The 20,883-nt window shown below is 33.3% G+C and overlaps 4 protein-coding genes across 5 annotated transcripts; all 4 read left to right on the top strand.

Annotated features, from left to right (window-relative positions):
- Positions 1 to 2,478: 2,478 nt before the first annotated feature.
- LOC114415969 (protein FRIGIDA-like) lies at positions 2,479 to 6,552 on the top strand. Its single transcript, XM_028380837.1, has 3 exons — positions 2,479 to 3,512; positions 5,302 to 5,477; positions 5,574 to 6,552. Exons 1-3 carry the CDS (start codon positions 2,645 to 2,647, stop codon positions 6,306 to 6,308), a joined length of 1,779 nt encoding a protein of 592 aa, XP_028236638.1. The 5' UTR covers positions 2,479 to 2,644; the 3' UTR covers positions 6,309 to 6,552.
- Positions 6,553 to 7,722: 1,170 nt separating this feature from the next.
- On the top strand, positions 7,723 to 8,906 carry LOC114415966 (probable glucosamine 6-phosphate N-acetyltransferase 2; the record flags this gene model as incomplete). The annotated part of the gene is made up of 2 exons (XM_028380833.1): positions 7,723 to 7,987; positions 8,527 to 8,906. Coding segments are annotated over 2 exons (519 nt in total), but the record flags the coding sequence as incomplete, so codon positions are not given.
- Positions 8,907 to 9,951: 1,045 nt separating this feature from the next.
- On the top strand, positions 9,952 to 11,865 carry LOC114415961 (pentatricopeptide repeat-containing protein At4g21065-like). The gene has a single exon (XM_028380829.1). It carries the CDS (start codon positions 10,078 to 10,080, stop codon positions 11,782 to 11,784), a length of 1,707 nt encoding a protein of 568 aa, XP_028236630.1. The 5' UTR covers positions 9,952 to 10,077; the 3' UTR covers positions 11,785 to 11,865.
- A 2,300-nt stretch (positions 11,866 to 14,165) lies between these two features.
- On the top strand, positions 14,166 to 17,267 carry LOC114415959 (GDSL esterase/lipase At1g71250-like). Of its 2 annotated transcripts, none has more exons than XM_028380826.1 (5): positions 14,166 to 14,493; positions 14,606 to 14,733; positions 15,818 to 16,060; positions 16,158 to 16,413; positions 16,888 to 17,267. In XM_028380826.1, the coding sequence occupies exons 1-5, from the start codon at positions 14,238 to 14,240 to the stop codon at positions 17,163 to 17,165; spliced, it is 1,161 nt and encodes a 386-aa protein (XP_028236627.1). In that variant the 5' UTR covers positions 14,166 to 14,237; the 3' UTR covers positions 17,166 to 17,267. The 2 variants fall into 2 exon arrangements, with proteins under 2 accessions (XP_028236627.1, XP_028236626.1); XM_028380825.1 differs by having other exon boundaries at positions 14,597 to 14,733.
- The last annotated feature ends 3,616 nt before the right edge of the window (positions 17,268 to 20,883 follow it).

Below are 20,883 nucleotides of genomic sequence, written 5' to 3'. Positions count from 1 at the left end.
ACCTTGTATGTGAAGGGTACAAGTGAAGAACAAGAATGGTGTTAGGGTGTGAATGAGATGTCATATATTGACATCACAAAGCTACTTGATAATATAGGTTACAAACATTTTAAACGCTTTCAGTACTGACATCCAAGTTCTGCACTCAATCGCAGTTTGAAGCCCTCAAACAATGATAGTGATATATTGCAACTTGATGTAGATTGTAAAGGGTATGAAGTGGTCGACATATATGTGGAGCATCTTAGCAATATTCTAGTATTTGATGATAGTCTAGCAAATGGAAGAGGAAAAGACTTTCGTCAAACAAAAAATATTAAGTTGTTGTCATTGATGATTATGAAAGTGAAAATAATGAGGTGAATGTTCGAGGTAAGGGTGACAAAGATGATGAGGTACAAGTTGGGGTCAAGGTGCCATTAGAGGGTATGGGCAACGTGCAAGATGGGGGTATCGACCGAGTACATATTGAGGTGCTGATGTACTATGTAGAGGGGCCCGTAAAAAATTTTGAAAATCTCATTGCCATTTCCTTGCTCCCAAACAACGAAAGGGTATCAGGAATCTAAACTTTCATGTCCTTCTCTTCTCTCCTATGCAACTTCTTCACTCTCAAACAGACCTTAAATGTGAGTGAAGCTTTTATTTCCTTTAACAATATTTACTCTGTGTATTGTACATATAAAATCTAACATGAATATTTTATGATTATAATTAATGAAAAAAAATAATAATCCTGATCTTCAGGATCATAATCCCCATCTTTTACTATCTTTACCATTTATGAGCCCTAGCAAGTAACCACTAACCAGTAGAGGCTCGACCATAACCATACATATGTTCAGGGATAAATATGTATGCCCAAGATTCAATCTATCATGATATCAATTTTAGTAAAGAGTTATTCTTAATTTTATTATCATATTTATTATTTTATTAAATTGTTAAACAAGTCCTTAATTAAAATTAGAGACTGATTATCATGATAGAAATTATGATAATGAGAAACAAGTCTTTTATAGTTTTAGTCTAAATTATTCTTAATCATGGGATTATTCTGAACATGACATCCATAATCCAGATAGATCAATACATATGTAATAATCTTTATGGGATAAAGATTAATAGATTTCATTTATTAAATTGCATATATAAATGATGTATATGTAGATGTCATCATTGAACTAACTTAATTAAGAATTCCTAATAGTTAATATTACATTGATATGTCAATAGGAAATTCTCAAGAAGAAATATAATAGTTTTCTTTAACCTGATATCATCATAGTAATTAACAAATTATTTGTTATATTTTAATTTCGAACACCCAATGTCTTAGGCTACTAGTTGAATGAATATTGGATATGATTAAATACTTATAAAATTAATGATTAATTAATAAAGAATCCATTAACTCTAGGTAATGAGTTTGAGTTCAATGATGAAATTAAGACCTTGACCAGGGGAATTGAATGAAAGAAAATAGTTTCTTAAGTTGTTCATTAATGAAATATAATGTGTTAACTTATTAGAGTTTGATAATAATACTATACTTAGAGTTAACCTTGAGCTGTGTAAACGAGGGAATAAAATATTACATTATTCTTCTATTGATTATTGGGTAAAACATGTTACTATTTTGAGACTTCGTCATTGAGAGCTACTAAATGCCATTGTTCCGAGGCTTATGGAGACTCGATTCCCCGTAAAGCATTCTTCCCTGGGCAAGACTAACCAGTAGGGTGAAAGAAAGAATCATGTAGTTCACCATCTAGAGAAGTTGATTTCCTTGTCTTTGACGATGGAGATTGAGTTTCTCAGTCGAGCTCCCCCCGCTTGAAAACTTCATCTTTATGACATACTTGCCTTGCCCACCATTACAAGCAAGCCCTGCTCATGCTCTTTGTAGTCGTTTCCAGAGAAAGAATTGATTGACGAGTCTCTGGATTAACTCCACCCCCTTACTAACGGACTTTACTGACTTTGAAACTTTCAATTTTCTTCATAGACGTTAAGAAGTGTTGTTAGACGTTTACCTTGATTAGTAAATTAATTATGATTAATTACTATTTGTTTAGTATTGAACCTACTTGATTACACATAAATAAGGGATTCAATTTTTACAAAAAAAATTATTTGATAATTAAATTAGAGAATTTAATTTAATCAAATAAATATTTTAGTAAAATATTATTATATTTTTTGTTAGCATATAAATAAAGAATATTATTTTATAGATGTGTAAGTTATCCATAAAATAAGAATAAAATTTTATTGTTACATATCAATAATATCAGCATCAGATCATGTGATTATTTATTATACAAATAAGTTTTTTAAGATAAAAAGATATAAAACAGTTTTTATTTTTTAAATATGAACAGATATAAAATTATTTTAAACAAAATCTTTAAAAAAAATCAAAATTATATCTCTATAATATTATAAATGTAATCCTAGAAAGGTTTAAACCTGAAAAAAAAAAAAAAAGAGTAAAAAAGGGTTTGCTCTTAGCGGCCTTTGTCATCAACGTGACCGGATCACATTCCTGTTGTCACCGGAAAAACCTGAATTTCTCTCTCTTCGGCACAAGGTCTAGGTTTTTCACTTTCTTCCTCCATTCTCGTTCCGTCACAACCCAACCATGGAAACCCCCGAAAACGCCGCATACTGTTCGTCGTGGCTGCCGCCGGAAGACGAAAACGACAGCGGCGCCAAATTGGCAAAATCGGTGAACAAACTCAACGACCTCGCCGTTGCGATACAAGCCTTCAATAACAGGTACGAAGAATTGCAGAAACACCTCGAATTCATCGAACAAGCCATTGACACGAGGACCAAGGAGCTCCGAGCACTAGGCTACAATTCTACTCAAGGAACCGCCGAAAACGGCGTCGTTCAATCAGATTCAAATCCGAAGCCAGAAGAAGCCAAGGCGGTAGAGAAAGAGAAAGAAAAGGTAAAAGAAGAAGAAAAAGAAAAAGAAGACGAGCTTATTACGCTTTGCAAAACGATGAATAGCCGAGGCCTGCGTAAATACGTGTTAACGCGTCTATCCGAAACGGCGTCGCTTCGGGAACAGGTACCCGTTGCGCTGAGGAGCGCGGCGAAGCCCTCAAGGCTGGTGTTTGAATGCATTGGGAGGTTTTTCCTTCAGGGGAGCAAAGCTTACACGAAGAACTCGCCGATGGTTCCCGCAAGGCAGGTTTCGGTGCTGGTTTTGGAGCACTACTTGCTCTCTGGCTGCGTTGGGAATGAGAAGGACGTGGAGGCTTCGTTGAAGAGGGAGGCGGATTCCGCCGCGGTTGCGTGGAGGAAGAGGATGTTTGTTGAAGGGGGTTTGCTGAAGGCAGCTGAGGTTGATGCCAGGGGTTTGATTCTCTTCGTCGCCGGCTTCGGGATTCCCAGTGTTTTCAAGGATGAGGATATATACAACTTGGTTTGTGTCAGCAATGGCAGAGAATTCTCCGATGCCCTGCTCCAGTCTCAGCCCCTGCTTAAGAGGGTTTCAGGTATATATATGCATTGTATAATGCAATAGTCATAGTGATGATGGGTATGCATAAGAGTTTTATTTACACTTTACATTTGTGCTGTTAAAATTTTAAAAAACTTTTGGTAATGATAAAGAATGGAATGGTTTTACTTCCATCATTGTATAGTTTGTTCGGATTAGATTTATAGCATGTTTTGGGGTAGCGGTGAATTAGATTTACACAGTGATTTTGAGGTAGCCACCATGTTTTTAAAGGATATCTAAACATGCTATTAATTTTCCCGGAATCAAATTCAATTCCACGTTGAAAGACAAAGCAACAAATAGTTGCTTCCACTTTTCCAATTCTGGTAGCTATCCAAACACACTAGTAGTCAATAACACTGCTATAAACAAAGTAGTCAATATCTGTGGTGTTTCCATTAGGGGTTAAATTGTAAACAAGGTGAGGTAATGCATTTGTTTTTACATGAAAGTAAACTGTTTTCTTTGTTGAGACTTGAGTGGCAAGGAAGTGTAGATGGAATCTATAGGGCGTGGAACCCTTGAGGGTAATGTAAGCGCTTTAACTTCTTCCATTGAATGATGCTCAAAGTGGGTGAAAGTTTTATGTACCATGTGACGCTGTCAGGTGTATACTACCCCAACAAGTGTGTAGAAATTCTGTGATGAATGTCATTATTCAGTTCTTTGTGATGCTGATGAGTCAAAGGCTTTTTATTTGTGATGTTTAATGTTTTAAAGGCATTTCATGTATGACTTCTTCCTTCTTTGGACATAAAACAAATATTTTTGAATGCACATCTGTTCCCTTTGAGTTCAGTACAAATTTTGTCTATAAGTTGCACACCCCAAACCATTTGTAACTGTAAGTTTGCAACCATGTCTTTTTAGTTTTAAAAATCAATTGGTCTGCGGATCTATGTTTACAGTGTGCTCATGTAATTTAGGCGGTTTGGAATGTAGTCGATGGCTTAATTCAAAGTTTTACAATTGTAAGACTGAAATAGAATGTTTCATCTTATCTTGTGGACACCCCCCCCCCCCCCCCAAAAAAAAATGCCTTTAATGTTCTGGGTGGAAGTGACATTCCATATTCTGATTAGGTTGTGACAATAAAGTTTTTGCTACATTACTCTTAGTTAATTTGTCCTAAGCTATTAACTAGTGAACCCACCCCATGTTTGTAATAAGGAAAGTCAATCCAGCGAAGAACATTTGTACTATTACTGATCATTATCACACTGGTGGATGTTCAACTTTATGTCACATAAGTTTTGCAACTTATATTTAGTTACCGTCTGGATTAGCTTTGTATTTTCACACACACAAAAAAAAACTCCTCTCCTGAATCCTATTCACTACATATTTTTCTCAGTTTTTCTATTTTCCTTCTGATAGTTTAAGAACATTGTTCACTAGTATTTAGCATCTTATACTTTGGCATGCAATTTTCAATTGTTTAGGATACCTGGTTGCCATGTGGCATTGACATTGGCCTGTGTGTTGCTTTAGGATGTGTCTGTTGAATGGTTAAAAAATCAACAATTATAAAAAATCTCTACCCTGTGAAACCTTTCCACCCTTGTATCATAAAATTGCATTGAAAAGAAATGTTCACCCTTTACCAATCAACAATTATAAAAAATCAAAGCCTTTTCATCAACTCTAATTTCATTTCCCTCCTAATTTTCCTGCTTCTCAATCAGGCATGCTGACCTTAACGTTTATAATGAATATGTTGTTGCTTTCTCATACTCTGAAAAGGTTTTCTCTATCTCATTTATTATTTATATTGGCCACAGATGTTGCAGATGGGATGATGAAAAAGGGCATGGCCGTTAAAGCTGTTGATTTGGCTTATACCTTTGGGTTTGAAGAGAAATATTCTCCTCAGACAGCTCTGACTTCATTTCTGCAGAAGTCTGAAGAAACTTGGAAGAAAGCCAAACAAGACGCACGTGATTTTCCTAGTGCACTGGTATGTTTTAGCTTGTTAGCCAATATATATTAACATTGAGTAATGTTTTTTTCGTTATGAATATTAGCATTGCTGATATTTGTTGATCTTTCACAGAAGGTAGCACATGAAAAATATTTGGCTGCTTTGCAATCTGTAGTTAAATGTTTGGAAGGTCACAAGATTGACCCTGTAAAATTTCTGCCTGGGTGGCAACTTAAGAATAAGATTACCAACTTGGAGAAAGATATTAGTGATACCAATAAAAAAATTGATGAGAAGTCAATGCTCAAGAGAAAAGTGGATAAAAACAATTCATCTAACAAGATGAAGATTCCAGAGGCTAAACGAGCAAGGTTCACCGGGAAAGATGCATCTGTGCTATCACCTTCACTTGCTACCTTGCAAGAGCAAAGGATTTTTAGTCGCATGGATGGCAATAGCTCATATGATGGTTCATTGTCGGCACATTTGCTGGATGGTAGATCCTATGGCAATTACCCGAATAATTATCTCACTGCAGCATCTGCTTCGGATTCTTTGGCTGAAAAATATCTTGGAAGTGCAGTGGCAAGTGGGGCTAATATGCTTGGAGGAGCTATGGGTGGTTCATTTTCTGGGTATCAGGGGGATATGTATAGATATCATGGAATTGGGGAAGGGGCATTGTCTCATGATAGGTCAGTTGGACAGAGTTTTGTGGGACAATCTGCATCAACATTGAATAATTTGTATGGGAAAACATCCACAGAAGGTTTTGCAGGTGTGCCAGAGCACCTCTCTGTTGGTGCTTCTAGTCGCAGTGGAGGTTCTGATTTATATGGCTTTGCTGATGCTGTTTTTGATATGTAGTCATTCCAGGGAAGCAGTTCTCCTAATTATTGGTGTTTGATCAGCTGGGAAGCATGTGTTTTGATCATCCTCAACAATTTTTTACCTGCCCATGGGAATGCAGAATTGTATGATGTTAAATTTTATTTCTCAACATGCATTAATATTTATAGGGATAGCCATAGGATTGAATATCATCTACATGGCTTTGCTAGCATATTTGCCTCACCTCCCTAAAAATGTTCACGCTTGGGCGGCTTCTACATTTTTATTTGGATAACTCCCGAAAAACCACTCAGCCAAAAGGTTCACAGTCGAGCCTGTTTGGTTAATATTTTAAGTTTTGAAAATAGATTAAATAGTAAATAAAGGTAACTTTGAAAAAAGTATTTTTTTTTAAAAAAAAATTCATGATGAATTTAAGTTTTAGATTGATAAAATTTTAAATAAGATATTATCTTATCATTTAAAGAAAATAATTTACAAGTCTACCTTTAAAATGTTATTTTTAAACAAATTGAGTTTTTCACCATTGATTTTACCGAAATTTAAACCAAATTGAATCCTTTGATTGTCATGGATAAGAAACTAGTTTGTTAGTCAAAATTATATATTTTTGGTTTGACTTTTTAACTTTTTGTTTATTTTATTGGGTTTTTCTTTCTTTTTTTTTTCTTTTTCTTTTTGCATTATGTGGGGTCATGAGTTGCGTACATGTTGTGCTTAACCTAAGCACTTTTATTAATAAAATTTTGCTTATAATTTTTTTTTTAAAATATAGTAATTTCACATTATTTTCTTCAAAGCTCAAGTAAATATTAATCAGACAAATAGTTTAACTTTATCAACAAACATAAATGGTTCAAAATAACTCTTAATGATTAGTACAAGGCTACCAGTGTTATTAACTATTTCTATTTTTTTGAGAATTAAGAAATCACAAAATTTTTAATTACTGAGAGAATAATATGCTGGACATTTGGGCTTGGGCCGTATACGGGCTTGAATATTTTAAGACAGTTTAAATTGGGTTGTTGCTTTCTTTACTTTCTATTGCATGAAAAGTTCATTCTAAATATACATTGCATTCTGGAATGTGTTTTACATTATGCAATGAAAAGTGCAAGAAAATAATAATGGAAGTACAAAATATTTTACCCTTTAAATTGTGGGTTTGTTTAGTCTGTCTCATTTAACTCACATGTTTTTGATGATGTAATATAAAAAAACATTTCTTTCATTCCATTATAACTATTGGGTAAGAGAAAAAAATTATCTTTTTCACTTATATCTTTTGTAATATTAATAATGAATAATAAAATTTATAAATAAATTAATAATGTTATAAGGTTATAAAATTACTATTTTTTTTATAAAAAAATTCTTATATGTATAAAATAATTTAGAACGATTATTAATCTGGACAGAGGAGTAAAATAATTGTTTCAGGGTGAAAAAAACTAGATTCAGGCACAGGCCGCGTGTGCCTTGCGTTTGGGACAAAGGGTTTTCTTCACTTCTTTTCCTAGCACTAGCAGTGAGCGTTACTCTGCCACCGTCGCCACCTGGGATTGCCGCCGGCGCTGCCACTCTTCAAGGCTTCATTGAAGACACGTCGCACCGCCAGTCTTCGTTGCCACTTGCTCACTCCTCCTTCTTCGCCGTCGCACCACCCAAGTCTCCAACTCAGCCTCGCCATTCGGTAAGTTGCAACGCTATAACTTGCTTTATTGGTCTTTATTTATTTATTTCAATTTTGGAGTATGAATCAAGGAAGCTGTTGTTTAGATTATTTTTTTTGAGTCGTAACATCGAGTTCAATTAATAAAGGCATTGCTTGGATGATCACAAAATGAGTCACCTCTATTTAGAGTATTTGGAGCATGTTCAGCCAGGAAAACTATATGAAAAACTTCAAATTTATTTCTAATGTTTTTAATTTCTTGAGTTTTTAAAAGTTTTGACAGAATAAGGCTGTGTGAGGTTTTCTCTAAAGTCATTAGCATAAATAAATTGTAGAAGATGACAGCAACTAACTCTCATAAAAGCAGTTAGAATATTTTTAAAGAAGGGATTATCGTGAATCTTGTAATCAAAATCGGCTTTTGTGTCTGTTGATGATTCACTATATTCAATAAGTTGGTATTAATTACATATCAATTAAACAAAATCGGAATCTGTCTTTGATTACAATTTGTTTCAGTTTTCTTTTTGTATGTTATTTGGCTTGCTTCCGGAACGATCATTGCGACCGGAAGCGTGCTTATCGAGAAGAAATTTTTGAGAAATTGCAGCAAAGTTAGGCACATTGAGCATATTGTTGTGGATTCTAGCATTCGTGGGAAGCATTTGGGAAAGAGAATCATCAACTTCCTCTCGGATCATGCACGTTCAATGGGATGCTACAAGGTAATTCTTAATTGCAGTGTCCAGAACAAGACGTTCTACGAGAAATGTGGCTTCCTGCAGAAATCTGTTCAGATGGCTATGTAAGAATTGGTACAACTTAAATTACAGTTTGATCATAAAATTGTTTGAGATATAATAAATGTAAATAAATAAATAAATTTGTTAGCAAGTACTTCAACATTATTAATTAAGAAACGTTATACTTTATCTGTTAAACATTTTAAGCTAATTAAAAATAATTATTAAATACTTTTATAATCAATAAAAAAGAATTTGCATGTTTAGCAAGATTCGTTTGATGAAAATCCTGATCAGAAATCATGAAACACCCCCACCACAAGAAGTCATCTTGTTCAACCCCTTCATTGCCCCATCCAAGTTTAATTTAATGAAGTCCGTGGTAGGCAAGACTCCTTTTTGTGTTGCTCATTGACTTTCTACAATACGCTCCACATTTCTTCTTATCTGAGCAACAATAACATTAACCTCCCGCACTTTGGTGATTAAAAGTGAACTCATTTTGTGCATGGTACATAATTGTAAGTGTTTCATGTTGGGTCAAGTTTTATAGTTGTGTCAACTAATTAAAATTATAATGTTTTACAAATTCATAAAAAATTAATTAGTTCAACTTATTTAGAATCAAGGCATTTTTTTTATTTGTTAGAATCAAAGATAATGTTACCAAAATCAAGGCATTTAAGTATGTAAAAGTTAACTGACCAATAATCATGCACAGTTAAACCAAAACCAAAAGAATGATTCATAAATAGGCCACTTTAACTTAAACACAATCAGAAATTAGTCATGTTATCAAAAGCTCCAATGTATGTCTATATTTTAAATTTTTAATGATCTCTGGTTGTGTGGGTTAGGATCACACACACAATCGCTTACTAATAGAATTATAATAATTACCATTTATTATTGATATTATATGTATAACGACGAGTTAGCAATTCATTAATCCAACACTCAACCAATTATAATTGTGTCAACCAAAATCGAATCCAAACAAACAAATCATCCCACCCAACCTGTTGTAATTTAGTTTAATTCATCTGCGAGTCAATCACAACTCACTTACACTCCTTACAAGTTACATGTACCTTGTATTAATTTAAATTATTCATAAATACTCATTTAACTATCAATTTTCTATCCATTACAAAATTTATTTGCAAATTTCCACAGCTATAAATATTTTTCCATGTTTGGTCATGAGATACATTCCATATTCTAGTAGTCTGTAAAATATAAAGTTGATTCAATTATCAAAAAAATAATAAATAAGAAAAATGTTATTTACTCAGTGCAAACAAACAGTGTTGGTAAGAAGCAACAAGAATTGATGAGAAAATGAACAACGGCACAGGCAGAGATGGCGAGATACTACCACTCCAACATGAAGAGCGTGTACAACCTCCACGCCACGCTGATAAAAAACGCCCAACACGACAACCCTCTCTCCCTCCGAACCTTCATTCTCCGCTGCGCCAACTCATCGTCACCACCCGACACCGCCCGTTACGCCGCTGCCGTGCTCCTCCGCTTCCCCATCCCCGGCGACCCCTTCCCCTACAACGCCGTCATTCGCCACGTGGCACTCCACGCTCCCTCCCTCGCCCTCGCCCTCTTCTCTCACATGCACCGCACCAACGTCCCCTTCGACCATTTCACCTTCCCCCTCATCCTTAAATCCTCAAAACTAAACCCTCATTGCATTCACACTCTCGTTCTCAAACTCGGATTTCACTCCAATATCTATGTCCAAAACGCGCTTATTAATTCCTACGGCACCTTTGGGTCCCTCCACGCGTCCCTCAAACTGTTCGACGAAATGCCCCACCGAGACTTGATCTCTTGGTCCTCTTTAATCTCTTGTTTCGCTAAACGCGGGCTCCCCGATGAAGCCCTAACACTTTTCCAACAAATGCAGCTTAAAGAGAGTGATATCTTACCCGATGGGGTTGTCATGCTGAGTGTGATATCCGCGGTTTCGAGCTTGGGTGCCTTGGAATTGGGTATCTGGGTTCACGCTTTTATTTCCAGGATCGGGGTTAACCTTACTGTTTCATTGGGTTCTGCACTTATTGACATGTATTCGAGATGCGGGGACATTGATCGTTCGGTTAAGGTGTTCGATGAAATGCCTCACAGGAATGTTGTCACGTGGACCGCGCTGATTAACGGGCTTGCCGTGCATGGACGTGGTAGGGAGGCTCTGGAGGCGTTTTATGACATGGTGGAGTCCGGTTTGAAGCCTGATCGCATCGCATTTATGGGTGTGTTGGTGGCTTGTAGTCATGGAGGGCTTGTAGAGGAGGGGAGACGGGTTTTTAGTAGCATGTGGAGTGAGTATGGCATTGAACCGGCACTTGAGCATTATGGTTGTATGGTTGATCTTCTTGGCCGTGCTGGCATGGTGCTTGAAGCTTTCGATTTCGTGGAGGGTATGCGTGTTAGGCCAAATTCGGTTATTTGGAGGACCTTGCTTGGAGCATGTGTCAATCACAATCTCCTTGTGCTGGCTGAGAAGGCCAAGGAGAGGATCAAGGAGTTGGACCCTCATCATGATGGTGATTATGTACTTTTGTCGAATGCTTATGGTGGAGTTGGTAACTGGGTTAAGAAGGAGGGTGTGAGGAATTCAATGAGGGAGAGTAAAATTGTCAAAGAGCCTGGCCTTAGTTTGGTTCACATTGATCAAGTGGCTCATGAGTTTGTATCGGGAGATAATTCTCATCCGCAGTGGGAGGAGATTACAAGATTTTTAGGTTCAGTTATTGACACTGTGAAACTTGGAGGCTACACCCCTAGTACTAAAAATGTGCTGCATGACATTCAAGAGGAAGAGAAGGAACATTCTCTGGGCTATCACAGTGAGAAATTGGCAGTGGCTTTTGTGCTTCTTTATCATAGGGATAGAAAAACCATTAGGGTCATTAAGAATCTTAGGATATGTTATGACTGTCATAGTTTCATGAAGCATGTTTCGGGTTTCTTTGACAGAGATATAGTTATTAGGGATCGAAGTCGGTTCCATCATTTTAGGAAGGGATCGTGTTCTTGCCGAGATTTTTGGTAAATCATGCTAGTTCAAATGTCTAAAATTGTATGCCAACATTCATTTATTAGAATCAATAAGAATTAATGATTTCTAGCCTTACATTCAGTAGCTTCTGCGGTTATACTATTCCTGCAGTATCGATTTGTTTAGATGAATTAATCCATAAATTGAAAGGCTAATATTGGGACCCCATCACATCCTAATCGCCCAAAACTTCTTTAAATCAAGTAAAGTCTACTGATAAAAAAAAAAAATCAAATTATGTCTAACCTTAGTTCAAAGTTTCGTTATCAAATGCGAACCTACTTTTAAAAAACAAGTAAAAATGTGTTTATTAGTCTTGAGTTTTTCTCCCTCCTATTGAAACAATCCAGTAAAGGAAGAGAAGTGGATTCGTATTTAGACGTTATTTTTTTGTATCATGTAATTTTTGTCAACTTCGATTTTATTCAATTCTTAGTCCATGTTGTTTAGCTAAGCTTATTTAATAATATATAAATAATTATTTATGCTTATGAAATAGATCGAACACTGATTTACACGGCTAACAGATTTGCACGTTGGGTGGATTTTTTTTTAAGTTGTTCAAAGTGGCAGGTAGTTGTTGTTCCTCCGGGCTCGTTAATTATCGAACAACTTGCATGAGCAAAAATAAGATTTCGCATAAGAGTGATGGAGTATATGTTTTGATTAAAGTTTACAAATTTAAGTTTAGATTAAACATAAGTTTGAAAAAAGTATTTTAAATCTTAATTATTCAAAATTGAGTTTTCAAGTTTTTTTTTACTCTTAAACATGCTTTTGGCCATTGAAAAGTAATCAAACATAACGTTAAACTGATCTTACTCTTAAACATACTTTTATAATATTCCTATGAAAAATCCAAGCATACCTAAATAAATTAGTCAAGGTTTCAAATTGATTCGGGAATCTATTATGAATTTGAGGAGCTTCCTTATAGTCAATTAAACATGTATGAATTTATTTAATATAAAAATAATATTAACTAAAAAAAAAGAGTTTAATAATTATAAAGTGATGGTATAAAACAATTTTATATTGAGGACATAACTAATTTTTTCATAAACAAGCCCTATTAATAATAAGTGTACATAACAATATTTTTAATACAATAATAATTTAACACTTCAATTTCATAATAAAGTAAAGTAGTGATTTACACTAATAAAATATTGTAGTCCATTAATCGCGTGTTTGTTAGTACATTTTATAAGTGCGTTAACCATAAAAAAAAAAAAAACACGTCAAAATGATTGAAATACGCAAATGCCAGCTTCTTTGTGACATGACTTGACCATGAGAATTCAAACATACACCAATACGCTTTATACTAGCGTTAACCATAAAGGTCATGTCAAAATGATTAAAATTCGCAAAAACAACAATTGCTAACTTCTTTGTGACGCGGGTCCAACTTGACGTGATGAGAAATCAATCACACACTAATACATTTTATACTTGCGTTAGCCATAAAAGTAACGTTTAAATTATACTGAAAAGCAACAAACACTTCTCTGTGACGCGAATCCAACTTGACGTGATGAGAAATCAAAGACACACTAATACTAGATACAATCTAACTAAATAAATTATCAATTATATATAAATTCATAAAATATTAGTCTTTAAAAGTAAAAACATCTATAAAAGAATTAGTTTCTCTTCCGATCATTTGAATCCTGACAAAACATTATCATTAAGGGGTTTTTTTTACAAGATTATTACGAGGTTGATGAAGGGTAAAAGTTACATTTGACTTTAAATTCACTGACTCATTTTAATTTTTTATTCAAGAGTTTATTTAAGTTTATAGTGTTTAACAAATTTATCCTCATTTTTTCTGAAAGGGATATGGTTTAGTTAATTGAGAGTGTGTAAATATTATAAACCTATGTTGAATTCTTATGAATAAAAAAATTCATCATTTTCTGTCTAATGAATGGGAAATAATTTGTCAGTAAATAACTCATTTTATCTTTAGAAAATTTAAACTCGGCAAGAGTAAACTTGTAAACAATGCTTTTAAGAAATTAAAAGTATTTTTCTTTTCAAAGTGTATAATATTTAATATTATTAATATATTTCTTATTATTTTTCAAATGAAAAAACTACTACTTATTAATTTCTTAACGAGTGTCTTAAATATTCTATACAAGGATTCAATTTTTTTGGGGTTTAGGATGGTGAGGAGGGGTTTAAACTTTGAAGTAAAAGCAATAAGTGTAGGGTCTAATAAGACCAAAAAATGAGCAAGGTGGAAGGTAATATGGCGTGACAAGACCAAACATGCCATAGATTCAGGAGGCATATAGGGGAAAAAGATATCAAAATAGGAAAACACAACATATCATGTGAGGCATATATATGCACACCTTTAGAGGCTGAAAATAAAAGTGCCCTCAACTTAAATTTCCAAAGCACCACCAAGACTTAGAAAGAAAGAAAAAATAATGAAAATGGCACGCTTGCCAGTGATTTTTTTCCCATTTTTGACCCTGCTCCTGATATCTGTCTCGACGAATATTAATGTACTTGGGGAGCTACCGTTTTCAGCAATGTTTGTGTTCGGAGATTCATTAGTGGACAGTGGAAATAACAACTATCTCAACTCCTTGGCAAGAGCCAATTTCGTGCCTTATGGCATTGATTTCTCAGAGGGTCCAACTGGGAGGTTTTCTAACGGCAAAACAGTCACAGACATCCTCGGTAATGTGCTTCTTGCTTAGTGTTTTTTTTTAATTGTCATATTACCAAAAACAAAAAAAGACACCACAGCACTTGAGTAGTTAATTCTGCACTGACATTGCAGTTTTTACAGGGGAAATTATAGGTCTTCCTTTACTGCCAGCTTTTGCAGATACCCTGATAAAAAGCAGAAACATTTCCTGGGGAGTGAACTATGCTTCAGCTGCTGCTGGGATCCTTGATGAGACAGGGCAAAATTTGGTACTTCTGTCCTTCTAACTACTAAGTTTTCTATTTAAACTTTGGTATCGGGTACCCAACAGTCAAATTTCAATTGAGATCTCCTTGCTCGCTTCCTAATTATAAGATGAATTTTGTTCATGAGTGTTCTTAAAACTTTAATTAAGAACTAAAAGTATAAAGTATTTAATGTAAAGATTATAAGAGAACTTCAAAAAATATGACGGATGATATTATTTTAGACATCTTATTATAAATATTTTTTTTTAATTTCTTAACTAATATCTTAACAACACCAGTTATCATTTGTCTGGTAAGATATAATTGATTAACTTACACTTAGTAATTATTAGTTAATTTATTTATTAACATTAAATTTGTATATAATTATAATATTTTTTTAAATTTATCCTTAATTTTATTAAAAACATATTTATCTTCTCTAATTTTCATAAGAGGGGGAAAGAGACGATTTAAGACATTTTAATAAAAAAATTAATACACAAGTTACAAAACAATTGAAATGATATCTTATAAATAAGGATAAAAAATTTCAAAACTGTGTTATAAATAAAAAAAAGAGAGTATTTAGTTAATGTACCAATAAGTGTTGTTAAAATTGATTTTAAAGTAATATAATTTATATTTGTATGTATTTATTATAGAATTAAGTTAATAATAAAAGAAAATAATATATTTTTTATTTAATACAAAAGCTACTAAAATTGTTTTAATCAATTACCAGCTTGTTTGGTAACATGTCTGTTACCCTTAATTTGACGCGGATCCGACAAAAATAACAAAGAGTAACTTGTACGTTTTTTTGGAGCACTTGACATGGAAAAGAAGAAATTCGTGCGTTCTGGATTTGTATCCAAACATGCACTACACGTGAAATTTTACCTAAAATCGTGTTGATATTCTGACATGATAATGGAAAATCTAACACGCAACTAAACATGCACTTAAGAAAATGATATTTCTAAACATATAATTTTTTCGTACAGACAGACGTAGAGATCAAAACCCTAATCACACATTAGCTAACTAGTTTGTGTATTGTATATGTCAACATTTTTATTAACTCAAGGACCAAATGACACAGGGAGAACGCATTAGCTTTCGGCAGCAGGTGCAAGATTTTAATACAACCGTAAGGCAGATGAAGATCCAAATGGAGCACAACCAATTGAGTCAGCACTTAGCAAATTCATTGACAGTAGTGATCCATGGCAGTAATGATTACATAAACAACTATTTCTTGCCTGAACAATATACTTCAAGCTTCAACTATGACCCAAAAAACTATGCAGATCTTCTCATTGAGGTTTACAAAAGGCACATTTTGGTAATTAATTAAATTTACTATCTAACATATATATTGTTACATATGTGTACGTAGGACAAGTATAAAGCTAGATATTGAATATGCTGCTATTTTGCAGAGTCTTCATGATTTGGGACTCAGAAGATTCTTACTGGCAGGACTTGGGCCACTTGGTTGCATACCTAGACAATTAGCCTTAGGCTCTGTCCCTCGAGGAGAGTGTAGACCTCACATCAATGACATTGTCGACATGTTCAATGTTTTGTTGAAATCTTTGGTGGATCAACTGAATGCGGAGCACCATGGTTCAGTTTTTGCGTATGGCAACACTTACGGAGTTTTCAATGATCTGATTAACAACGCAAAAACCTACGGTAAGAAATGTCCAATGAATTTCTATATTCATAATATATACAGGGATAGTCCAAAGATTTTTTATATTCTGGTTCAATCACATTAATTATTATGATCATAAAACAGTTTATTTTTATAATTATTTAGTTTAAAAGTTATAATATATTTTTCATCATGTTAAATTTGAAAATATTTGAATTTTTTTTCTAGCAAAATCTTTAATATGATTTTCTTTTTCTTAAAATTAAAATGTGTTAAATGTTTGTATTATATAAATAACTGATGTTAAAAATGTTATATTTAGATTGAATATATGTTGGAATTAATTTACCGCAATGAAATAACCTAATTTTGGATCAAAATTTAAAACATTTTAATTTTAAATTTAAAGGAACAGAAAACATATTAAAAAAAAACTATGAGAAGGGAAAAGTATATTTTAACATATTAAAAATAATTTAAGCTGATCATATTATGTGAATTTATTTGAACAGGTTTCACAGTAACTGATAGTGGGTGCTGTGGTATTGGAAGAAATCAAGCACAGATAACATGCTTATTTGCGTTGTTTCCTTGCCTGGATAGAGACAAATATGTGTTCTGGGATGCCTTCCATACCACTCAAGCAGTGAACAATATTGTTGCTCATAAGGCTTTTGCTGGACCTCCTTCTGATTGCTACCCAATTAACGTCAAACAGATGGCACAAATGTGGGTGTTACCATCCGGTCAAAACAAAACTTCAGTGCCGTCCATTGTATCAAAAAATTAGAGTTTTGTCTAAAATTTGCCTGCTTATGAACGAATGCTTAATAAATTGCAAAGTATAAATATATTAATTATGATGAATAATATAAGAGGACATTTTATGAAAGCTATAAGGGACATTAGGGTGTGGGTGCATGGTAGCTAGATGGACTCGACCTATTCTAGTCAATGCAATTTTTAGACATGGAATCGTTTTTTTTTTTATATATATTAATGATATTTTTTATTCGTAAAAGAAAATTAATGATAAGATGTACGAGTTTGATTAAGATTATAACTTACCTAGGCAGTGACTGGTGTTATGAACCAATAAAGAATAAAGAGAAAAAGAGAAAGAAAGAAGGGCATGGAGAAAAAAATAAGTACTACTATAAACATTCTTGGGGATATTTTTGAAATTTAAAGTAATTGAAATAAAAAAAATAAGAGTTAAAATGAAAATGGGTGTGGAGAGAAAAGACAAGGAGTGCAACAATTGCAGAGCAGCGAAAGGAAGAAGGTTGGGTTGGCGCAGGTATTGAATTGGTCAATGGTCCCCACAACACAAGTTTTGGTATGGTTCCTGTTTCCAACAATGGAACCAGATTGTCCTGCAGCACAGGTGCCGCCGCCAAGAATGGCATTCAGCGTCACCGGGATTTTAATTTCATCTATCTCGAGAATAATAATAATTTCCAACGTTTTATTGCTTCTATCATTCCCTATCAAAGAGTGTTTATTAGTTATTATTGATTGATTAATTGAAGGTTTCCAAAATAATTTTTCTGAAATGAAAGCCTTGACGTAATACGCTATTGAAGTTCAGGAAATGCTAACCATTCGATTTCGGGCTAATGAGGAGAGCGATTGATTGTGGTAAAAAATAATAGAAAAAGATCTAGCAAATTTTCTTAAAGAAAGGGATAGATAATCAGTAGAGTAATATATATATATATATATATATATATATATGATTTTAATCTCTCAAAATTTATAATTGTGTAATTGAAATTAATTTTTTAGAATAAAGATTACACAATTGTGATATCTACAAATTAAAATTGCACAATTATGATACATAAATGATTCAATTGTCACAATTGAAATATAAGAGATCAAAATTACACATTTATAACATTTAAAATATCCAATTAACATAATTAAATGGACTTAATTTACACAAAAAAATGCGTTTGAACCTAAGTTATGGACTTTTATAATAACTATTTTAAATATCATATTAATGATGTATTTTTTTTATAAAAAAACATTTTACTTGTAAAGTCGTAATTGCGTCTTTAAAGTAATATAAGTTCAGAAACAATTATTTAATTTCAATTTTATTTAAATTGAAGTTATTTTCATTACTCATTTTGGGTCTCATAAGAGGAATGAGGAAAATAAAAGATAGTTATTAGTTATAATTTTGAAGTTTAATGAATAGAATCAATTACAATGAAAATAATAGGAATGAAGAAAGGATGGTAGGGGTAAACTAGTTTTGACTATGAGGAACAGGGGAGAAACATACACCAGATCTCAAAGTTTTGCATAAGGTGAAGGCTATTAAATTATTTTATATCTATCAATATTCATTTTCCATCCTATCAGTGTGAGCGTTTTGCACGATTTCTTATACTAATATCCCCTGATATTATAAAACACAAAAAAAGGTTAATCTTTTTTTCAAACTCTTTTTTTTATCCCAGTAATATAGGAGTGGAAAATTATATATATGTATGATACAAAGTAAAATCTCAACGGAGTGGTAGGAAAAATTTATTCTCATGTAACAAGAACTCATATTCATTATAGGCAACACTACTAAAAAAATTCATTTTACATCGCTATATTCACGTCGATTTAAGAGAAAACGATGTAAAATAAATTACGGTGGCATTTTCGTAAATAATGAAAAGTGTTTTACATCGTTTTTTAAGAAAATGTCTTTGAAATTAGACGTTTACGTCTGTTATTTAAAACCGTCGTTGAAGGGCACAAAAACCTTTTTTTTACGCTATTGATGTTCTCTAACATAGTTCAGTTTTTTAGACTCAATCATAGTGTAGCCATCAACTACCCATTGTTGAAACAATCTCCTTGAATGCAATATTGTTTGAGCTTCATTGTCCCTAGATTGCATTCTAAAACAAAAATATTCATGCATGGTAACTTTTTTCCTCTTTGCAACATGGCTATTTGAATGAAGCTTATGAAGAATATTTTATCTATAATCATCTGCACCTTTTGGGTACAATAGGGATATTGCAAAGACAAATATACAAGATGCATTTCATTTATTTTTTGAGCCTTCCTTATTGCTTTTCAATGATAATATCTCTTTTATTACCTATATGCTCGTCACCAATCAAAGCAACAACTTCAACAATATTTGACAAGTTATATAATCTTTCATCTGATTGCCTATCACTTATGAGTTTTAATTTGAGGTCACAAACAGGTAAAGATTGTACTTTGTCCCTTGCCATTTTGAACTTCTGTGCATATTGATCGTGCTTATCTAGCATGTTTTTTATTCCAATAATAATATCTTCATCAAGAATATCTTTGTTCCTTAGTATTTTTCAGGGTGCATTAGAAATGATTGTAAACATACATTATTATGAAGAGTTTTTAAAAATGTAATGTAATATGTAATTTATCGAAACTTGAAACTTATGGGTTTTGGGCAAGCCTATTTTGAACTTCGTTCTCAGTATCATAAATATATAGTTGTGCAAACTTGGGTGAGTTATTGGGCATATGTAGGAGGCTTCCAATAAGATGATGTCTTTGACCATGTATGCAGAATGTAGGAAGACCTCTGCCACTACTATATCTTGTGTCAACTTTTGTACCAGGTAATGTGAATGAAAACATTAGATTATATGAACGAACGTTGGCCGGGAAGTTCTTAGATTTTGTACTGTTGTTGTCAAAAAGTAGTTGTCTCATTGGTTGTAGAGGATCTTCTAGTAGAGAAAGTTGTATTTTGCCATCGCCACAACATAATGCAAATCTTGGGTTTTTGGACTGCTTGTCTTTATCAATCCTTTCATCATACCACATCATAGCTTTTACAGTGGATGCATTTCCAAACTGGATCTCTAATATCATTGTAAGTTGCACCTAAAGATGAATTAGGAAGTTTAGATGCTCCACACGTCCAATAGAAATGGAAACACAGAAAAAAGTAAGTTGGAATTTTAAGGTCAATATCGGTATTTTTATAATCATACGATGTATGATCATTGCAATCATGGTCACTATCAGCATCATCATTTGTTGCTGTTGGGCTATCAAATGAATATTCTACAATGCAAGAATTTGTGAAAGTTAAAATGTAAGTTATCAGTTTGACATTACATAATTATAGTCGACAACCATGTATTCATTTTCTACGTAATAACAATAACCACACATTACCTGCATCAATGTCTGTTTGATTTATATTGATTTCCTTATCACTATCATATGAAATCTGAGCTATTAGTATTGATTTGTGTATTGTATATTTCCTAGGATGCATATGTTGAAATGTACTACCTGAAGTAATTGGAGCAGCAACTATGGGTGTATTTGATGTAGAAGTTGACAGCGGATTCAAATTTGATGAAATTAATTTTTTTTTCCTAAACTTGTACAGTAAATTTGTTTGGATTGTAGAAGCCTCAATGCTACGTACATTGGCAATGTGTCTCGGACGAATTCATGAGGTTTTATGCAACATCTTTTAACATAAT

Source organism: Glycine soja, chromosome 6 (genome assembly GCF_004193775.1).
Source record: "Glycine soja cultivar W05 chromosome 6, ASM419377v2, whole genome shotgun sequence".
Classification (NCBI taxonomy): domain Eukaryota; kingdom Viridiplantae; phylum Streptophyta; class Magnoliopsida; order Fabales; family Fabaceae; genus Glycine; species Glycine soja.
This window is presented reverse-complemented; position numbering and strand designations above follow the sequence as displayed.

Bases quoted from the DNA above. Each gene is read 5' to 3' on its own strand.
- LOC114415969 (XM_028380837.1), top strand. From the start codon at position 2,645: ATGGAAACCCCCGAAAACGCCGCATACTGTTCGTCGTGGCTGCCGCCG. The intron at 3,513-5,301 runs GTATATATATGC...TATTGGCCACAG, and splicing joins CCTGCTTAAGAGGGTTTCAG to ATGTTGCAGATGGGATGATG. The intron at 5,478-5,573 runs GTATGTTTTAGC...GATCTTTCACAG, and splicing joins GTGATTTTCCTAGTGCACTG to AAGGTAGCACATGAAAAATA.
- LOC114415961 (XM_028380829.1), top strand. From the start codon at position 10,078: ATGGCGAGATACTACCACTCCAACATGAAGAGCGTGTACAACCTCCAC.
- LOC114415959 (XM_028380825.1), top strand. From the start codon at position 14,238: ATGAAAATGGCACGCTTGCCAGTGATTTTTTTCCCATTTTTGACCCTG. The intron at 14,734-15,817 runs GTACTTCTGTCC...CAAATGACACAG, and splicing joins ATGAGACAGGGCAAAATTTG to GGAGAACGCATTAGCTTTCG. The intron at 16,061-16,157 runs GTAATTAATTAA...GCTATTTTGCAG, and splicing joins TTTACAAAAGGCACATTTTG to AGTCTTCATGATTTGGGACT.